Source organism: Haliotis rubra, unplaced genomic scaffold, assembly GCF_003918875.1.
Source record: "Haliotis rubra isolate DU_JTF1 unplaced genomic scaffold, ASM391887v1 Scf367, whole genome shotgun sequence".
Taxonomy (NCBI): domain Eukaryota; kingdom Metazoa; phylum Mollusca; class Gastropoda; order Lepetellida; family Haliotidae; genus Haliotis; species Haliotis rubra.
In genome coordinates this window covers 392,575-415,350 of record NW_025767043.1, presented here as the reverse complement: position 1 = coordinate 415,350, position 22,776 = coordinate 392,575, and the positions used below count along the sequence as shown (strand labels likewise).

Sequence of the window (22,776 nt, the reverse complement as noted above, 5' to 3'; positions counted from 1 at the left end):
GGTAACAATCCTTGCCGTTTGTAAATGCAGAGCATGGTATCTATTAGACTCCATATTAAACAAACGTATTCTATTATAAGAATTATACGCTACAGTGACGTTGCACGTTAAGACGTTTGTCTATAATGCCAGTTCTATTGTCTAGTGTTAAGAGACTTTTGTCTAACATAGCAAAACTTGTGTCTAACATTTCAAGACCATTGTGTAACATGCCAAGACTATACTCTCTAACATGGAACATATATGCCAATGAAGTGACACAACCAGACATGTGGCTGTACGCGTGAACCTGAAATTGGCTGATTATAGTTATTTACAAGTTGATTTTTATAAATATATGAGAGTAAGTGAGTTGCGTTTTACGTCGCACACAGCAATGTTCCAGCTATATGGCGGAGTAATATATGAGAACGCCCTGGGACGTCCAACATATGCCCGTTATAAATGTCTTCCGAATTTCTCATTGAACAACATATTTATCAAATTGTCCACGGAAACCCAGAAACAGGGTGAAGGAAGCCTCTCCGAAATGTCAGAATGAACACGGGCGTAACATGGAGGAACAATGAATGAGAAGTCAACGACCGCGATATCAACAACGTTGTTTGTGTTCCTGTTGTGTTTGTCGTAGTATCCGACATCCAGCTTGTCGGCTGGTGTCAAGATGCAGCAGAGCAACATATTAAGTCACGCTTCTTTATGGGCGCTCAATGCAATCTAATAGAAACTGCATGGCAGAAGAAAGCATATCTTTGACAATTCGCTTTCAGGAAACAATATAAATGTTCTCAGGCGTTACTATGCTGTAAACACTCGCCGAACAACTGTGAACCTAAGTTCTAGACGTTCCTAGTATGGCGATCCACCTTCAGTTGTTGGCGATCTAAGGCCTGTTTTTATATTGTCTTGTCATTTATATTTAAAGTATTTAGATTTAAGTACTAGTTTTAAATGTATTTCTGTGATAATCTAGTTGTTTTACTGTCCTTTGCAGACATGTAAGTATATTTACTAAATTTCCTTGTATTCATTTATATATGTACAACTCTCTTAGTCACGATATGGCTGAAATACTGCCGATGTGACTTTAAATTTTAACTCACGCATTCACTAAGTTCCAGACAGAACTCTGATACACGTACTAGATCAGTCATAATTGAATAACCTGTCTTGCTTGACAACGGTATAATGATCTCTGCCATAACAACGCTATTATAACGTAATAACGTTCTTATCCCTTAAACGTTTTTTCATCCTTCAGCTTCTGAGAAATGCCTATCAAACATTTCATTTGTTTCGTTTTTAGCCACAATCACGGATGTATAACCAGGAAGTTTACAAGAGCAGTCAATTTATGAGTACTAAAGGCGACGAAGGGATCTACACTTGTTATTCGCTTGAACACACGGCTCACCCATTAAACTAATCTGTGAAAGAATGCAACGTGAAAATGACGACAAACACGTTATGAAATGTGTCCACTCATTGATAGGTGTTCGTAACAATTTCAGAGGAACTAACAGCTGCAAAAACGTATCGGCACCGATACCAGATTGTATTGAATGGAAATTTACATTGAAAACAAGGACGTCTTCAAGGCAAAATAACTAAATATCTGAATGATTATGAAGACAACGATGTACGTCAGCGATTATCGAAATTCCTCTTACGAGAGCAAGGTTCCATCTATCATCTCAGTGAGTCTACAGCTGAACATAGTCTGTGCAAAATAAACCAGAAGCACACCAAGGTTATTGTAAAGCTCTACATCGTTATTGTTTGTTTGTTGTTGTTTAACGCTGCACTCAGCAATATTCCAGCCATATGGCGGCGGTCTGTAAATCATCTGGTCTGGACCAGACAATCCACGATCAACGGCATAAGCATCCATCTTCGCAATTGGGAAACCACGAGCCTGACCACCCAATCCCGTTATTCGCCTCTTATGACAAGCGCGGTTTGCTGAAAACCAATTCTAACGTGGATCGTCACGGGTGAATATAATCTGTGGTAACTGTCAAAGGAATTGTTAAAATATTTAGCCGTTTCTGAATCACATCCAGGTTGGTTAGCTGGTTTATACATTGACGCCGTACTCAACTACATGGCGGCGGTTTGTAAATAATCGAGTCTGGATTAGACAATCCAGTGATCAACAGCATGAGCATCGATCTGCGCAACTGGGAACCGATGACATGTGTCAACCAAGTCAGCGAGCCTGACCGCTCAGTCCCGTTATTCGCTTCTTATGGCAAGCATGGGTTGCTGAAAAACAATTCTAACCCGGACCTTCACGAGTGTGGGCAATACCAAACCAGTCTTACATTAAAAACCTGCGTGAATGTCGTAGCTACGGGTTTGTTTTAATAGAGTAAATTAAGTTTTAAGATGATCATTTGTATGTGAGTGAGTTTGCTTTTACGCCGCTTTTAGCACTATTCCAGCAATATAACGGCGGAGGACACCAGAAATGGGCTTCACACATTGTGCCCATGTTGGGAATCGAACCCGGGTCTTCGGCGTGACGAGCGAACGCTTTAACTACCAGGCTACCGCACCGCCCCCTTCATTTGTATGTGTATGTATGAGCTTCCCTTCATGAAACTACTGAAAACTAAGATTATGACTGAAATCCCATTTGTGGCCATGTTACCCAGTCAGCTGCCATAGAGAGATGTGTGCGACAACCATTTCCTTATATTTATTTATTTTCAACAAAATATGTTTCATGGTTAATCTAGTACGGTATATTTACAATACTTGGGCATTGTTTTAGTTTTTAATTGTCATTTATCGACCGTTTAGAAACAATGCATGTTATATGACTGACTACAGTCAGTTTGATGTGAAAACTGAACGGACGCACAATCAGCGCGAGGCGAAATAGATATTTAATGGCCGCTTCGTATTTGAGAACGCAAAATTTAAACAAGAAGATAATACGTCATACGCATACCATGAACATCTGAATGTACCCTTGTAATATGAAACAATGGCGTTGTTGTTTCCATGGCGAATACATCATAGTAATATAACCGATCCGGAAGTTCTTGAATTTCTTTTGAATCGTATCTCGCTGACCTCGTTGAATCCATGTTATCTCACCACAACTGCTTAGATTGATGCTCATGGTGTCAATCACTGGATTGTTTGACCCAGCCTCGATCTTGTTGTCGTCATATAGCTGAACAATTGCTTAGAGTGGCGTTAAAAGACAAACAAAACCCAAACATAAATGATTTTGAATATCACATGCTAAGCTTTGGGCACAACTGCATGTTGTACATGAAGATCACCAATGCATGTTTCACATGAAGATCACCACTGCGTGTTTTACATGATCACCACTGCATGTTGTACATGAAGATCACCAATGCATGTTTCACATGAAGATCACCACTGCGTGTTTTACATGATCATCACTGCATGTTGTACATGAAGATCACCACTGCATGTTTCACATGAAGATCACCACTGCATGTTTCACATGAAGATCACCACTGCGTGTTTTACATGATCATCACTGCATGTTGTACATGAAGATCACCATTGCGTGTTTTACATGATCATCACTGCATGTTGTACATGAAGATCACCACTGCATGTTTTACATGAAGATCACCACTGCATGTTTCACATGAAGATCACCACTGCGTGTTTTACATGATCATCACTGCATGTTGTACATGAAGATCACCATTGCGTGTTTTACATGAAGATCACCACTGCATGTTGTACATGAAGATCACCACTGCGTGTTTTAAATGAATATCACCTGATGTCACAACAGTTGATTCTTTTGACCGATTTATTTATGTACACATTATTTTGTCCGTCTTCATTCGCGTGTTTCGTGTGGCGTGTGGCGTAAAGAACAAACAAACAAATAAGACAAAAATAAAGCAAAGGAAAAAAAGCAGAATACGCACGCGTACTCAAACATCACACCCAGTCAGCCCTCCAGAAAGTTTCCTGCAATGTCGATGAAAGATACAGAGTTACCTGCCGAAGGGCGATTGGCAGTTCCACCGAGACATAACATGCTTTGTAATTATTGAGAGACATTTAAGTGTCAAAGGTAAAGCTTGTTTGGCTGAAGGGGTAGCATGATATCATCTGAATGAGTCTAGACGTCTCGAGTGCCCCTAGTTGTCTTCTCGGCGGTGTACCTTCAGTACGCAGTTAATGAGAGTTTTTTCTTAATCCCACAACTTACGTCTGGCCAAGAGCGATTAATTCACTGCAAGTGTGTCCCGTCCCGACAAATGTCGGATGAACTTTTGTGGACGAGCCATAACATGATTGGGATTGGTAATTTAAGGTCATGATCACTTGCACTTGTGGCGCCTCGATCAGTTGCAGCCATGATCTGGAAGAATAAGTTAATCAAATGTGTCTGCGTCTGAAGAGACCAGCAGATATAAAAGTCCTAATTAAAGACGTTTTAAACACGCCAGAAATCAAATCATGGTTCGTATCCTCTTACGCTTGATTATGTTCGAAGGTGCGTCAGCCCCACTGGATTGTCAGGTCAAGACTCGATTACTTACAGATCGCCACCATATACCTTTGATATTCCAGGGTGAGGCGTTAAACAATAAAACAAACAAAACAAAGACATTTAGTGTAAACCATATACAGTGGTACCGTCAGTTCTCCCCAGACGAGCATAGCTTCTTCCGTCATCCACGTCGAACAGGTCCGATACGCGTTTGACTGACTGACTGACTGAGTTTGGTTTTACGCCGCTTTTAGCAACATTCCAGCAATATCACGGCGGGGGACACCAGAACCCGGGTCTTCGGCGTGACGAGCCAACGCTTTAACCACTAGACTACCCTACCGCCTCGATGTTATAGTGCTAACGAATGAACACTCAGATACACTTCAGACCAGTGAGGATTCTGGGCAAGAATATGCCCCCACCCACCTTAAACCCACCCACACCCACCCTCCCCTGCAACCTGCTAATGTGCCTTTTGTAATTGGCTACTAAATGGATTGTGGTTAGGTTCGCTGACATGGTTCATGCATGTCACCTTATCACAAATCAGTATAACGATACTCATGAAGTCAATCACTGGATTATCTGGTCCAGACCCTGTTCTTCATAGACCGTGGGGGCATAGCTGAAATATTGCTGAGTTCAGCGTTAAACAATATGCGGTTAGTCAGAAACAAATCTTTTAATTTATATGCGACAGAACGTATTGAAATGCCTATTCTTAAAGAAAGATTTAGTTTTAAGCATTCATAACAGCATGGATTCCTCAATTTTACAAAAGGCTATACCTTCAGTGTATGTACGGTTCCACAAAGGTCCAAGTGAGCTTTTCTAATTTGACTTGATTTGAGCTATATTGTTCACGGTCTCCTTTCTTTGTGGGACATAGATTAGAAATCGGATGCCCTAACGTATGGAATCCGAGAAGGGACATTGTCGCATTGTGGCATTGTCGCGCTTTGGTTAATTTTGCCTCATTTTGCTTGTATTTGAGAGGGCGACAACGCAACAATGCGACAACGCGACAATGTCCCTTCCAGGATTCCATACTAACGGGTGATTGAAGAATACCGCGTATGCAACCGCGTGAAGTACTGATGATAATCCAATATTTTCGTTGAATTTTTCGTCGATACAAATATATGCCTGGCTGTGGTGTATATCTATGTAAAATAACACAACTTAATGCTAACGCCTCACGCTTAAGTGGTGAAACCGAGTGCAGTGGTCATACCAGTTGCAGATGTTATAATTTCAGAAATACACAAATATATTTATGAAACCATTTTAATGGCATAAAAAAAAACACCATTGAACGTGTCTGCAACGTTCACTGAAACAAAAGAATGCTTTTAAAGTCATACAAAAAGTGAGCAAAAGGAATAGGGTAATAGGAAACGGAAGCGTGAAAATTACATAGTCTCACGTCGTTGTGTCGAAGGAACCTACGTAAATATCCGAGGTTCGACTGCAGATTGATGTCATGGCATTGTGTTGCACGTTGGCCTCCTGTTTAAATTTAAAACAACAGAGCACGCACATCTCGTTAGTTCCCACTATTGTTGGGTAAAATGACGATGACGTCATACAGTACCGTCGATGACGTCAACACCAGCCTGGAGTCCATGTATTGTTGTATCTCCTGGGATCGCCTTTAGGGTCACGACCGGGGTAGTTGGCTGGAACCATATGTTTCTTGTATTCCAGAAGGCGTTCTCGTAGCTTAGCAACAAGTTCTGGCATCTCTTCTGCAAGATCGTGTGTTTCCAGAGGATCATCTGAATAAGTGAAGAAGAAACGGTTCTTAGCTCTGGTTCACATACTTTCACAGAGTCCTTATTGTTTATTTGTTTGTTTGTTTGTTTATCTGTTGTTTAATGCCGCACTCAGCAGTATTCCAGCTGTATGACGGAGGGCTGTACATAATCAATTCTGGGCCAGGTATTCTAGTGATCAACAGCATGAACACCAATCTACACAATTTGCATACGATGATATGTGTTACCGAAGTGAGCGAACCTGCTGTAGACCCATTCTAACCCGGATCTTCACGGGTCAGAGTCCTTCGTTCTAAGCATATATTGTGAACCATCAACACCAGAGTATAATCCGTCAGCCACCGAAACTGATTCCATTGTCAAGACTGTGGTAAATAGTATTTGAATGATTAACTATACAAAGTGTAGACATGTCCTACCATGCTGGTGGCACCGCCACTAACACAATTCTATGAATGTGTAATTACTGGTGAGTTTTTACTAAGGATAGAAATACCGACATACTAAGCTCAGCCAATCAAGACGTACTCTCACCATGCAAATGCTTGTATCAGTCAGCGCTTATGTCGGTTACATTGAGCCGCCCATCAGTAAATGTTAAAACCCATAATGCCCAGCACAAGGCAGGGTAATAAAAAGTAACATCTTTTAAAGTCGTTTGCTATAAAACCGACAAAGGATCGAACTACCTCCCGCTGTCTTGCAGGCGCAGACAGTGTTAGTATAAATATACATTTAGAAGAAGATTATACACCACCCACCCTCTATGGTAATACATATCGGACGTCCATAATTATTTTGGAAATATAAAGTTATGACAATGTGTCATTCTAAAAACAGATACCGACGAGGCATGCTAACACGTTCGTACAGAACATTGTTTGTCCTTTCAGATAGATCTAGTACCGAGTCTTATTACATCAGACAAGCAGGAAACCCCTTCAGATATACTGACGTACGTAAGAAAGTATACACCTGGTGTTTTAGGACAAATCCAAAATAATCATATACATTTTGCCTGCAACGTTGTAATTGGGTACGATATCAATGGTATTTTAGAAACACTTACACAATAATTGGAAGGCAGAATCAAAACACTCTTTTAAATATTAACGCTTGTTTTAGGAAAATATTTTACCAAGGATCAGATGTGTACTTTCTTTTGAACGTCAGTTTAGACACTACCGACTCGTAACAGCATGCAAACAGAGGAGGACCCGTGCGTTCTTTGCTCATCGTCACACTCAGCTATATTGCCGCTTTATGACGCTCGTCTATGCGTATTCACATCTGGACCAGACAATCCAGTGTTTAACATCATAAACACCGATCAGCGTAAATGGTGTGTGTCACCCAAGTTAACTTGACACTGCAAACACGAAACCTTCGTTGTTTATGTGCATGGACATTCGACGGAAAACAACGGAAAAATAATTTGATTGAGAGCGTCCAGAAAGTGTCAGGAAATGCGTCGATGCTCATGCTGTTGTTCACTGGATTGTCTGGTCCAGACTCGATTATTTACGGACCGCCGCCATTCATCTGGAATATTGCTGAGTGTGGCGTAAAAATAAACTCACTCACTCACTCACTCACTCACTCATTTTGGGAGTGTACGGATGATAATTCAGTTTCTCATTCCCAGGGTGGTGTATCCAATTTATCGTTCTTGACAAACTGGTTCAATACTTAGACTTCATATACCTTTCAGGTTGAACAAGTAGGCTTCCTTTCCCAGAGGGTCGAACAGGTGCTTCTCGTATATATCATCCTTAGTGTTGTTCATAGGACGATGCCATCCATCCTGGGTTCCGGGGTATCCTAGCAACAATTTATAATCACCCATCCTGCAAAGACACGGATAATGGCGGTACTTGCTTGTTACTGAGCGCTCACGTGATAAAGCATTGCAGCGCCCTTGAAATGAAAGTGAAATGTGTTTGAATTGCATTAGTTCTTCCAAGCTAACAACCACGAGACACCAGTTTCACAATTACAGTATTTCATCCAGTTAGAAATTTAGCGCAGTTTTAGTGTGTACAAAACGTAATTTAGCGATAATTAGGGCTTAAGACATTCCAATATGGAATATAGAGTTTAAAGCGTGACAGGTGAGGTGATATGAAAATGAATTGAAAGTCGCGTTCGAACGGGCAGGATAACAACAGGTACCATATTTTGGTATATCGCTACGGGGAATGAACCTATCATTCCCGGGATGTACACTCTATCGGTGATATCTCTTTTCTAATATCAGTATTATTCATAGTGATGTACGTAGTACCAAAATAGCTCAAAGTTAAGTTATGGCTAGATTATCTAAAATTGCCAATAGCTGAAGGGATGGTGTAAATCCAGCTAGGGTCCATGCAGGAAGCAAATGTACTGTAAGTCCCCATGGTCCCTAGTATGGTGATCTACCTTACTGTTTGCGAACTATAGCCTGTTTTTATATTGTCTTGTCATTTATAGTTAAAGTATTTGAGATTTAATTACTAGTTTTAAATGTATTTCTGTGATAGTCTAGTTGGTTTTTCTTTCCTTTGTCGACAGATATTTTAAATTGATTACCTTGTTTCCATCGCTATATGGCTGTAATATTGCCGATGCGATGGAAAATTTTAACTCACTCACATCATCCCGAACAGAAACACTCATGTTCAAAGCATCTCAACTGGCAGTGCACTCTGTGATAATTTAGTTGTTTTACTGTCCTTTGCAGACAGGTAAGTACATTTGCTAACTTTCTTTTTATTCATTTATATATGTACAACTTTTTTAGTCCCGATATGGCTGAAATACTGCCAGTGTGACTTTAAATTATAATTCACTCACTCATAGATATAGTATATCTGGAGCAAACACGTATTTTAATTTACCTTATGCAAGTGGATTTCTCTGTGCAGAGTAGCGTCCAGAATTGTGATTGCTGGAAATCCCAGATTTCCTCTGATTATGTTGCAAGGATTTGCCAGCAACATTACTGTACTCGTGGATTGTACCAAACATCGAAACATAGTATATTTTTGGACATGCCTGACATGGTGGGCTGGCACGCCGTGAAATAACTAACTACCATTAAAACCGCCGTTAAACCCAACTCACTCACTCACCTTATGCCTGCTTGTCCCTCAGTCGGTATGACGTAGTCGTCTAAATTGTAGATGAACTCTGATCTCTTAGAGGGTCCTCCGGTGCTTACAGATTCCCATTGGTCAACGCCATCGATACCTTTTACTTTATATGAAAATATAATGAGAAAATAACGATAATATGCATAGGTAATTAAAATAAAGTTAGTCGAGATTTTACCTCTGGTCATTGATGATCTGCTATTCCATATTCAAAATCATTAGGACGGCTAAATGCTTATGACATGCATATTTTACAGACGTTTCAACGAGGGAAGTGATTCGGGGATCTCAGGATCAGGGATCAGGAGTGGTCGGGCCTTCGACTGCCCAAGTCGCCATAAATAACTTACTCTTTCAAAATCGGGGACCTGGTGAAATGAAATGTGCTATCCACATATTCTTATACAATACACGGTATACTTATGTTCGCCAGTACAGTTTCACTCAATTACAATAAACCGACTTGAAATACAAATGATTGTTAATGGACCAAGAGAACACCAGTGGACAAGTCGTCTTAGGCTGAGTTACGTTTCTTAGGTGACTCAGGAAACTATGTCCGTGTGATCGAACACATTCATTATTTTCCACTCACATATTATCCTCCCACTGAAATACTGTTCAAGTCATTCACTTACACACATCGTTGTTGGTTCTGACAACTATGCTTTTTCAGTGCAATAAAAAGTACAGTACTCGGTGCGGACAGTATTCCACGTGTCATGGTGTGTCAGCTGACCACTGGAGGAAATACCGACGTGATGCTTGTCGTCGACGTTTACCGTGACGTTAAATTTTAACTCACTCACTCGACGTTTACTGCTCTGGTATGGGCATTGTGCAGACAATAGGTCCGCTTTGAACAACACTATGTCCGAACAAAGCTCAAATTGATTCAAGTTAACCAAAATGGTCTAAAGTAATATTTCTTCAGATAAGTAAAATCTACATGGATGAACAACTTCTTATGATGAGATGCGACGTTGCGATACGGATTCTTATATCGCATGGAGAAACCCCCACTGCATAAGGTAAATATATAGACGTGCTTGCTACATATCTACTATACCTGTTGGCAATACTGACATTATTTAAAAAAGAAAAGATATATCAATGATAGAGTGTATATCCTGGGAATTATAGGGTCGATCACCTTAGCGAGATACCAAAAGATTGTACGTGTTGTTATCGTGCCTGTTCGAACGCGACTTTCAATCTATTTTCACATCACCTTCCCCATCACTTTTTAAACACTACATTCCGTTAAGGATACAAGAACCTGTATCGAAACGGCGCATCACGTGAATAAAGAAGTTGTTCATCCATAAAGTTTGTCCTTATCTGACTCTCCAACGTCTAAAATTGTCACTCAAAGAAGTACTGTTCCCTCACCTGGAGTTCCGGTCCCTGGTTTGGTGATTACCTTCAGTTGTTGGCGATCTATAGCCAGTGTTTATATTGCATTGTCCAAATAGTGCTATTAGTTTTAATTTTCCACACGAGTTTTAGTTGTAATTGTGATATTCTAGTTGTTTTACTGTCCTTCGTCGACAGGTTTTTATAATATACATCTATTCCATTTCAATGTCACATATGTTCTCGTCACGATATGGCTTAAATATTGCCGATGTGACGTTAAATAATAACTCACTCACCTGGAGTTCCACCTGCAGCAGAGATCAATGTTGGCATCCAGTCAACTGCATGGATCATTCTGTGTTCAGGGAAAATATCATTATCAACCAAGCTGATTAAATTACGAATTATTGGGAAATAATAAGTCCCTTGCTAATGACGATTTTTCAATCTGTTGTTCCGAGTTGTGTGTATACAGTCAAACACTCTTTGTTCGAACTTTGGGCTGTCGATTTACAAAGTAAAAGCTCGGTCTCTTCCTATGCTTACTTTATTCATCATTTTTGGTTATGTCAAATCTTGGATAAATCAACGTATTATCATATGTCCTGTAAACGTCGACACAAAGGTGCTTGAGTGTAGGTTGGAAGTTCTTTAATAATATTGCCTAAATGGGACAATGACACGATGGATATCAGAGAAAGATGGTAAAGATAAAATAACAAAAAAAATACGTACTAAATACACATTTGATGAAGCTGATTTGTTTCAGTTGTGCAAGTTTCAATCACATCACCTTGTAATCCTTTGGACAAAATGTACCTGCGACGTCATTGCCGGTGAACAGGTCAGAGCTATGCTCATTTCGGCATGAGCATATATGCAGCAGTCTTTCTCACCCGTTATATGTGTAACCAGTTTTCTTCAGTCCCGCCCCATGCAGGAACGCCGTGCCCCTCGTCCCTCCCTCCCAGATGGAATGTTTCCCTCCTCTCAGGGGCCAGTTGTTGCCGTGGCTGAAGATCTCGGCTCCATTCTGGCAACATGCGATGATGCAGTGTATACACACAAAGAAAAGTCAGATTTCAGAGAAATGGAAACCTTCTAGAAATGGCAAAGAACTTAGGAATTGTGCAGTATAACTGTCAACCGCCACACCATAACGTGAATTCTTTTTTAGTTTTAATTTGTTTAGTTCACAAAGTGCACCATATTTAACATTACAGAGTTATCACATAATTTGCACGAGATGAAATCTCGTTGAATGATCACAAAGGGATGTCAACTGTTCAAAAAGTCAACTGTTCTTCAAAAAAGCATACCTCCTGAGAGGGTACGTAAGTCCCAACACATTTAGAGTAAATTTAGGCTTGCCACGTTTTTAATCGTAGAATATGTGTGCTTTTAATTTATGGCTAGATTTCTCTTCTGTCGCCAATGGCTGAAGGGATGGTGTAAATCCAACTAGGGTCCATGCATGTAGCAAACGTAATGTAAGTCCCCATGGTCCCTGGTATGGTGATTTACCTTCAGTTATTGGCGATTTATAGCCCATTTTTATACTGTATTGTTTTTCCCCTATAGTTAAAACGTTTAAGATTTAATTACTAGTTTTACATACATATCTGTGATATTCTAGTTGTTTTACTGTCCTTCGTCGGCAGGATTTTTATAATATACATATATTTCATTTCAATATCAAATGTTCTCGTCACGATATGGCTGAAATATTGCCGATGTGACGTTAAATATTAACTCACTCACTCACTCACTCAAAGCATACAATACTAATGACACACATCTCTTATATTCCGGTTTTATTAGCAAACTTGACGGGACGTCCAGAGTAGTTATATGGTATTCCTCTGTACTAATGTGTACAGGTTTTGTACCAGACAACAATCATGTACCTCTGCAATATGTTTCTGTCATATACAAGAAAACTAGTTCATCCAGAATCCAAAGAAAACATAATATACTGATATTGTTTTGAGCCAATTCTAGCTTTATGACGACGATTCTGTTAATAATCGATTCTGGATCAAATAACCCAGTGACTGAGCCATGTACATTGTTCAATGCATTCAATTGCCAATGATGTCAGGTGTCAACCAGGCCAGCATGCGAACTAGCCGATCCCGTTAGTTACCTCTTATGACAGTCATATCTTCCTAAAGACGAATTCTAACCAAGATTTTCACAGGTGGACTGAAATTTGTTCTGATTAACTTTTCAGAAATACGCAATGTCTTTGGAAAATGTTTCATTTTAATTAAAAGATACGTCATGAATGTTGGGTTTCCTTAATAACGGGTACGTCCCCATGGTCCCGAGTATGATGATCTACCATCAGTTGTTGGCACCCTATAGACTGTTTTTACATTGTCTTGTCATTTCTAGTTAAAATGTTTTAGATTTCATTACTAGATTTTTATGGATATCTGTGATACACTAGTAGTTTTACTGTTCTTCGTCAACAGGCTTTTATTTTCTATATGTAATTATTAATTGTTCTCGTCACGATATGGCTGAAATATTGCCGATGTGACGATAAATATTAACTCACTCACCTTAATAACGGGGTCAGGTTTAAAAGGGGCCGGTTACCAATAAATTATCCGAAAGACTACAAGACAAGTTAATTTAATAAAACAGCCAGATGCAACTCACGTCCGTTGTGAAAAGAAACAGGGTGTTGTCATACAGACCGCGTTGTTTCAGCGCTGTTGTTACATTACCAATCGCTTCATCGAGAGCGGAAACCATCCCTGATGATGAAAACAATAAAGATGTATTAACAAACAGCCACAAGACTGTCAAACAAGGGTAGCATAATGTTGGCTCTGTGTCAGTTACTTGAAAACAAACAATCATCAAAGACACCTGGAAATAATAACTTGGTATAGGTACAGTGCTTAATATATAGAAGGGCGTAAAGTATAATGTGCACATCCATTTTGGACATACGTTGTTGAGCATAGTATCGAAGTCGCCTAAACCTGCTTATGAAACGTTGTGACCCGTGAAGATCCAGGGTAGAATAGGTCTTCAGCAACCCATGCTTGCCACAAAAGGCGACTATGCTTGTCGTAAGAGGCGACTAACGGGATCGGGTGGTCAGTTTCGCTGACTTGGTTGACACATGTCATAGGTTCCCGATTGCGCAGATCGATGCTCATGCTGTTGATCACTGGATTGTCTGGTCAAGACTCGATTATTTACAGACCGCCACCATATAGCTGGAATATTGCTGAGTGCGGCGTAAATCTAACTCACTCACTCACTATGAAACGTTGTTATAACCTTCACTGCTATAAGTTGACGTTTTAGGTCCTAATTGCATAAACAATATAAAACAAGAGGTTCAGAATACGTCTTATATATTTCCTAAACACAATACAAGGGAACATCATGTACAAAGTTTCTATGTTGACCTTTCAAATTCTTTTATTTATATAATCTAGCGTAGAACGTCAGTGCAAAAGAAAACCCAGTCTTAATTATCCTCAGAAACAAATTCCGTTGGTGTAACGGTTAAAGATAGCTGTAAAATGATGTGAGTGGATCAACGAAATTCAGTGATGACACCAGGTGTTCTCGAAAAGGGAACGCATGTCCTGTCCTACCGTAGCACCCGCTGTTCACAAAACTTGACTACACATGGAAGTATTATTTTTCTGACTCCGCGCAACAGTAATCCTGTCATGAGACGGGAGAAAACCAGACAATCAAGTGATTGATAGACCGGAAAACTAGTGAAATAAGTTCCAATTACGACTGCTACGTGGAAGTACAGAGATTCCAATGCTTACTAGTAAAGAAAAAAAGTTTGGCAAATAGATATGTTTTGCAACACATGTTGGTCAGTTTTAGTGTTAAGACAGATCAACTCCTTGTACACGACTGCAGCCTTTACTTTGGTCATTACGACAGATTATAAGGTAAGATCTCACTGTACCGCTGAAAACCCTCCTTCCTTCGTTGTTCACGTTCTTGTACAGGTTGACATAGCGGGCGGGGGGCCTGCAACATGTGCAAAGGGAATCACAGTCCGCAGTGAAGTGACGGTAGCACAGAATATGATGATAACAATGAAGACAATATTGATCATAATTGCTAAATGCCAAATGATGGTGATTCCTTGGTGTAATTCTGTGCGTCCACCATCGTGTTATGGACCTTCGAGTGTAACCTAGGGGCGGTGGGGTAGCCTAGTGGTTAAAGCGTTCGCTCGTCACGCCGAAAACCCGGGTTCGATTCCCCACATGGGCACAATGTGTGAAGCCCATTTGTGGTGTCCCCAGCCGTGATATTGCTGGAATATTGCTAAAAGCGGCGTAAAACCAAACTCACTCACTCACCCGAGTGTAACCTAGCAGCATTGCTTAAATGTGAACATGCTCCAATAAATCGTCAAAGGGTACCTTGATATTACCATTTAAATATGTAGGTTTCATCGCAACAGGTTTTCATCAGTTCTTATAGAGATTCTGTACTTGAGTACAAAAACATAATTGTCTGTCAAACCCCCCATCAGGAGGTGATCTATACAAGTAAATCTCTGGCTGATCTTTGATCATAGTTGCTTTTGAGGTTAGTCTTATGTTTGTCCGTGTTCATACGTGTGTTCAGTGCATACATGTATCCATGTCAGTGTACAAGTTTGGTATATGTAACCTATGGGTGACTTTGTCAGTAGGCAAGTATGATATATAGTACCTGAGTTGGGGAATGCACAGATTGGAACGGCAGGTAGAGAAACAGTGGTTTGCTCCTTTCATGATGTTCAATAATACTGACGATCTTCTTGGAGTAAAGGTTCTGGAAAACCAAAGCCGAGTTATATACGAAAGTATTAACCAACTACGCCTATGCATGGAGTAAAATTGTATGTAGTACTTAATATCTTTTCCGAATATATATCTGTGCGTTATCACAAACTTTGAGCTGTTGGACAAACGTACATGAAACTGTAGTCATAAAGTTGTATGATCAAATAGGACATCCTTGTATTTGATTTGATCCTTGTATTGACCTTTGAGCGGTTAATAGCCAATGGATATGAAACCGTACCAAAACGTTTCATAGGTAGTATCAATCTATCATACCCTGTTCCAACAGGTGTATGGACGACCTTGGCACTTTGCGACCTTTGACATTGAAATCCAACTCGTTTAGAGATTTCAAGTATTATTATCGCAAAATGTTATCCCAAATTGTTTTGAGAATATGATATTTCTATCTATGAAGAGAAAACAGGTTGGACCTACGATATACCCAAAATAGGGGTGTTATTTGAAGTAACAAGTTCCGCAACACATATTTTTAAGCGTACAAGGGTAATGTCCCTTGGAATATCGTTCGATAATGTTCGATGCGACAACAATCATGGCGAGATACTTTGCGTCCCACATAGCGGCGGAAATGAAAGAAAACGGACGAATACTGTTCTAGAAAACACACTAAATGCACTTCCAAATTCGAAAGGGTAATATAATCGTTACACGGCCATTTGCCAGGTAGTAAGGGATGGTACGGTCCGTTTCAATCCCTATTTCCTCATTCGTGACCAACACGTGTTATTCCGGGACAGACCGAATAGCGACTCGTGCCCCTCGGGAAGTATTTCATATTGGCGCATAAACATCATAACTACTTTAAACAAGAACGATAACTCTACTCCTGTTTGATTCCAATGGTACTTAATATTACCGAAGCACTCGTACATTGTATTGATGCTGTTGATTTTTTTTTTCATTTCAAAGATTTTTAACCTCTTTGTTGCAACTAAAAGAAGGTCAAAACCATATTTATTTAATACGTATTCTAACGTATTTATATTACCAGCTGTTTTTACCTTATATTTCCAATCATATTTCTAAATAGGGTTTAATAATCACACAATAATAACAAAAAATCAGCGTCATTAAATCCTAAAGCAGATACTCAAAACGACATTAAAATATTTCTCAACTGATCATTCATGTAACCTTACTGTCATACCCCTGGTGGAATTTTAAATGAATTTGCTGAACAAAATATGAATGACACCCAAAACGTCAGACTAAAATATCCCCAGAGATGTGAAATATATGCCCAAGGTTAAAGATTAAAGTTGATTAGTTACATACAGATATAACATTATTGTTTTGAAACTCGTAGCGATTGAAAGTTACATTTCCTAAAAATGTTGGAAGCGCACATACAATTTCCAAAAGAGGCCGGCAATATCGTCAGAAATAAACACAATTGGACGCATAAGAGCCGTTATGTCAACAAACGCACGTGTGTGGCATTATCCTAACTAAAATCTACACGAGGCAACACAGTTCTGTTAGCTACGTTCTATGACGATATATATTTTTCATGATTTTTTAAACAAACCAAAAATGCCATAACCGATTTAAGTACTTGGGATTATTTTTATCGAAGCACCGCAATCATTACGCGCGTTTTGATTGGTTTGGCGTATTTTCGCACATAACAAGCATCGGGAGGGGGGCAAGTCTTCTTGGAGTTTACGGAAAGGGGCGAACGGTATTTCCTGAAGCCTTGGCCTACTACCTGACAAATAGTCGTGTAACTAATAGTATTACACATACCGCAGAGTACTGGCCTTCATACTGCCACGCAGCTTCCTCGTCTTGCCGGAAGTCCAGGTATCCTGCTGGAATACACGGAATAAGAGCATCCTCAAAGTCATTTACAGTCAGACAGTTACACATTATATGTGTGCATTCACGTTGTTCTCGTGAGCACATGTAATATATCCTGTTGATGGATGTTCATTACTATCGAGGAAATATAATTGACTTGATGCATTTTTAAAGGAAACAATATGTTTTCCATTACATCAATTTGTGATCGTTGCCATCAACTTTTACAGAAAACGACACGTTCACTAACGGGATCGGGTGGTGAGTTTCGCTGACTTAGTTGACACATGTCATCGGTTCCCAATTGCGCAGATCGATGCTCATGCTGTTGATCACTCGATTGTCTGGTCCAGACTCGATTATTTACAGACCGCCGCCATATAGCTAGGATATTGCTGAGTGCAGCGTAAAACTAAACTCACTCACTCACTCACCCTGTCACCAACAATGAAGTTGTGTGATTTATGAGTCTCGGGAAGGCTGATAAACACAGAGGGTGGTATAACATCACCTTCAGCACCTTTACAGTATCATATGTCTGTTAGTCACAAGCTAGCAATCATCCCTAACAATCAATAAAGCAACGATCATTCAGTCATAGATTACATAAATATTGCTGACTAACCGACCTTGTTCCACTATCGTAAACCTGACAAGGGTCACACTGATAACTAGCATCGGAAATACTCCAGGATCAGTATCTCGTATTGAACAGGTCAGAGTTTACCTAACAGCGCAATACATTTATCTGCATTTCTGTTTATAGTCCACTTAGCTCAAATGAAGGGCCGTCCACGAGGACATTCGTAGCATACTCTCATCATTTGTAGAGATAGCGTAATTGAAGTTTAGTCAGTAAATTATAAATAGAATCATAGCATAAACAAGGGTTCAGCATTAGTATGAATTTCTGGTAACACTGAAGGGTTTTTTCCGGAAATTGAGTAATCCGGGATTGATTACGTCATTTAGGAATACCGTCTTGTGAAAAAAGATTTGAATATTAAGGTGTATAGTTCAGCTCGAGAGTCACGTGACTGACCTTCACATTAGAATTGGTAGAATCGTAATCAGTGTTAAACTTACACAGCTTGTGACTGTAATAGTCCTCGCGGGAGTTGTAGTAGCCGAAGAAGCTGTCGAAGCCTCGGAAGGTGGGAGTGCAGTTCCAGTTGCAGAAGCCGAGGTGCCATCTTGAAACAAGACGCAGTAGTGTTTTTAAATTTCGTTAAGAGACCGCCCAACGCCGAAATTAAACAGTTAAGAGTATGACGCGTGAAGCAGGTAATTTTATTAAACGCCTCAGTATGTTACAAAATTGTATGATTACGAGACAGAAGAACATGTCGTCTGAAAGTTTGATAGTAATTACAATTGCCTTGTGGTAAGGTAACATATATGTGAGTGAGTGAGTGAGTTTAGTTTTACGCCGATTTTAGCAATATTCCAGCAATATCACGGCGGGGAACACCAGAAATGGACTTAACACATTGTGCCCATGTGGGGAATTGAACCCGGGTTTTCGGCGTGACGAGCGAACGCCTTAACCACTAGGCTACCCCACCGCCCTAACATATATGTAAGCACACACGTACTTGCCAACGATGTGAGTAGCATAGCCCAGGCCTTTCAACACTTGAGGCAGAAACGTGTGGTTGAAGGGGGAACAGACGTTTTGCCATTGCCAAATCACCACATGCTGCAACATACACATGTACGGATCATCATTCAAGCAGGAATTATGCCAATAATTTATACAGTCGAACCCCGTTCTGTCGAACTCAGGACCAAGGGAAAAGTTATCCGAAGCTTCGACACATCCATCAGCATAGAAATGACCAAGTACCAACACAACCAACGTGCTTAAAACATCGCTTACAACAATACATCTTTACAATTACCGTTTACTGCAGTACTGGGGCTCCTTTCAAGAAGCAACCTTTACTAAGGTTAACCTTAACTCCCATTCTTTAACATTGCACTAAGGTTACCTTAGTGACTTACGATCAGTTTAGTGCTTTGTGAAAGGAGGCCCTGATCATTAAATGGTATGGGCATGGTATGACAGCAGAATTCCTCAAAACGTTCCTCAATGTACCAAGCTGGTTGGAAAAAAAGGGTCACGTGTTTCAACAAATCTGGTAAGGATGTCAGAGTAGGGGCCGGTAGTTTGGTCTGTAATCAACGTGTCACTAGTAACAATATGATTAAGGTTAATTGTGTGAGTAATAAATCAATTTTATGTTATATATAAAGTATTGGCACAATAACAATACCAACACAAGGTAGTATGAGAAAACCAAGAAACACCCTACCTGAAGACCAACTTTGAAAGGATAGACGCCTGTCATGAACGCATTGCGAGATCTGTAACAGGAGGAGCTATAGTCAGGAAAAATTAATCAAAATGCTAGAGCTACTACTGCTTCTACTACTACTTCTACTACTATTACAACATCTACTGCTGCTGCTATCTAATTATTAACTCATTCACTCTACTGAAAGGTACGTCCTTTAAGATAGCCAGAAACATTGTGATTGTCGGTTCGACGGTAGTCAATGAGGTTGATGTTAAGTATGAATATGACAGACAGACAGGCAGACTGATTTTAATGACGCAAGCCACATGGGCATCTGGCCATACATACTATACAATATAGATAATATTTATGTTGGATGGTGAGGATGACATTATTAACAAGTTAAAAGTTGTTTCTTACACGGAAAGCTTCATACAATATCTGCCTAGAGAGCGTGGAGTATTAATATTTTCTGATGATAATAACTGTATATATTTATAAACTGAATAATTTTTACAATCATATTTCTTTAAATGAATAGATCTTTGGTAGTGTACGATGGACACTTAAGTAAAATGTGAAATTCGTCTTCTATGTCATTAAGATTATAGTTAGTACAAATTCTTTCATCCCGTTGGATTTTATTACTACCATGTCTACCAGTTACAATTAATAATGTATGAGATGATAATCTTAATTTACATAATGCAGACCTGTGGTTATAATTTAAAACATTAACTAAATACATTTCAAAGCCAAATTTTACCTTAAATTGTTTGAATAACATATAGGTAGTAGATTTCCTCATCTCCTGGTACCAATACGTAATGAATTTATCTTGTAGTCGTTGTTTTAATAAAGACATGAAAACTGGAACATTTACCTCAACGGGAGACAACAATGCATAATAAAACCCGTTGCTATATGGGCGCACGTCGCCCTAAAACTATATAAACCAACCAATCAACCGTTGCTCATTAAGATATCTTTTTTTTAGAATACCAGCCAGATCTTTCATCTAAAATAGAATACATTTCCTTCATAATGCAATATGTAGTCTCGTCGATGACAGACACGGGATTGCTATGAGAGCGGGATACACAGAGACATAAAACAACGTACGGACTGCAGACAGGCTGGACATAGGAGCTGTTGAGGATGACCCCTTCTCTGGCCAGTTTGTCTATATTTGGGGAGATGATGTCAGGGTTTCTGAAGCCGACGTCATTCCAGCCTGCAATGCAACAACATATAGGGCATGAAACTGAATTCAATATCAATTACTACCACCAATCATAGCGTCTAATTCAGGACAGCCATCGTCAAAATATTTCTAAAAGCCAAAAAATATGTAGTCCAGCCATGTGCGATTTACTTGTAATCATTTAATCTGCATTCTTAATCCGTATCACTACCGCAGTGTACATTGTCTTGTCAGCCACCCTGTATCACTTTGTCACTGTCATTAATTATTGTATATGACATTTATTGCCTTAATTGGTCATCCCCCTTGACCGTGTCTGCCATCACATCAACTGGTCAAGGATGTGCTATTGTTTCTTTATCTGTCCATTGTTGTCAAAAACTGTATATATGCGCTTATCTATATTGTCACCAGTCCGGTATTCCGACTGTCTGTTTAGGGACGCCCGCCAGCAGGATAATGCCGCTTGTAGGAAACGCCCTGGGATTGAGCAGGAACTCCGCTCGCCTCATTCATGTATACTTGTTTGCCATGTCTTGTGTCACCAACTGAAATGGTTTGGACTCAACTATGCCTTCGTCTTCGTCAACGCACACTTCGTCTCAATTATGAGCTAATTGCCCAGTCGACCATATACCACGCGTTGACACTACCACCAATGCGCCTCACACATCTAAACAGTCTACATTTCAAACTGGGAATTTTACCATGGAGTATCTTGTCTGGACGGATATGTAACAAACCCAATCTCCCGTTACACCTTGAAGGGAATATGCTGAGAAGACGGCCCTGAACAAAAGACGGAGGTATGGTCATCGTGATGCTCTTGAAATCAGCTTCAGTCCCCAAATCATCTCACGTGCTTCTTACTAAATTTATTATTTTACTCAAGTGCCGCAAACGTTGCGATGGAGTAGCCTAGTAATTAAGGCGTTGGCTCGTCACGCTGAAGACCCGGGTTCGATTCCCCACATGGGCACAAAGTGTGAAGCCCATATCTGGTGTCCCCCGCACTGATATAGCTTGAATATTGCTAAAAGCGGCGTAAAAAGTAACTCACTCAGTCATTTTAAAAGCTTTTCTTGTTTACATATAGCCTTTGCACATCGGAACCGAGATGCTGAAAACATCAACAAACGTACATAACATCTCGACGTCGATGACATTACGACAACCATACAGCTGTCACGTCGTTCGATCGAATGGCGTTTCACTATGCATCACGTGCTTTGAATTGAGATTTCATATCCTAATGTGTATAAAAGGCACCAGTAATACACCTTCAATGCAAACTTATTGCACTTTAGCGACAACATCATCTGACCAAGATTAAGCCGCAAATAATGTCAAACAAACGATCGATTGACGGTTGACTCGATGTAAACAGACCCCAGTGCATATGTACTTACCTAGATCATCTGCTACTATGAACACAATGTTGGGACGTTGTGGCGATGGAGACAAGGCCACCATTAAGCCGGCCAGCAACACCGCTATTCCGAGATGCAATATCGTGGTAACCATCTTTGCAGGAAGAAAGTGAGACAGCTTGAATTAGCTGTTTAATAACCACACATCTGTTTGGGACGTTGTTCGCCTCGCACAGCTTATTGATGTGTGAGTCACCAAGATAATATTGATTGTGTTATCAAGCTGTATCCTATGTTACATTCGTATCTATCAGCTTGAAGGTCGTTCCATCGAGAAGTCGCAATGTAAACAGTGAATGAATACGGTTAAACAAGATTTTAGCAATGTAAAAATATCACGGTGGGGAAGAAATCAGCTCCATACGTTGTACCATATGGAGAATTGAACCCGGGTTTTCGGCGTGACGAACGAAC

General features: G+C 40.0%; 1 protein-coding gene across 1 annotated transcript; it reads right to left on the bottom strand.

Moving 5' to 3' along the window:
• Positions 1-5,968: 5,968 nt before the first annotated feature.
• LOC124285715 (arylsulfatase B-like) lies at positions 5,969-22,537 on the bottom strand. Its single transcript, XM_046721992.1, has 14 exons — positions 22,342-22,537; positions 20,851-20,962; positions 19,744-19,795; positions 19,024-19,127; positions 18,515-18,621; positions 17,375-17,439; positions 15,491-15,593; positions 14,731-14,793; positions 13,443-13,540; positions 11,672-11,808; positions 11,072-11,130; positions 9,396-9,519; positions 7,987-8,129; positions 5,969-6,282 (listed from the first exon to the last, which is right to left on the bottom strand). Exons 1-14 carry the CDS (start codon positions 22,454-22,456, stop codon positions 6,110-6,112), a joined length of 1,455 nt encoding a protein of 484 aa, XP_046577948.1. The 5' UTR covers positions 22,457-22,537; the 3' UTR covers positions 5,969-6,109.
• Between the last annotated feature and the right edge of the window lie 239 nt (positions 22,538-22,776).

What these genes read in the sequence shown, in the direction of transcription:
- LOC124285715 (XM_046721992.1), bottom strand. Translation starts at nt 22,456, where the DNA reads ATGGTTACCACGATATTGCATCTCGGAATAGCGGTGTTGCTGGCCGGC. An exon ending in CATAGTAGCAGATGATCTAG is followed by an intron (nt 20,963 to 22,341) that starts GTAAGTACATAT and finishes GTTGCATTGCAG; the next exon opens with GCTGGAATGACGTCGGCTTC. An exon ending in ACTGGTTACACATATAACGG is followed by an intron (nt 11,131 to 11,671) that starts GTGAGAAAGACT and finishes CCCTGAACACAG; the next exon opens with AATGATCCATGCAGTTGACT.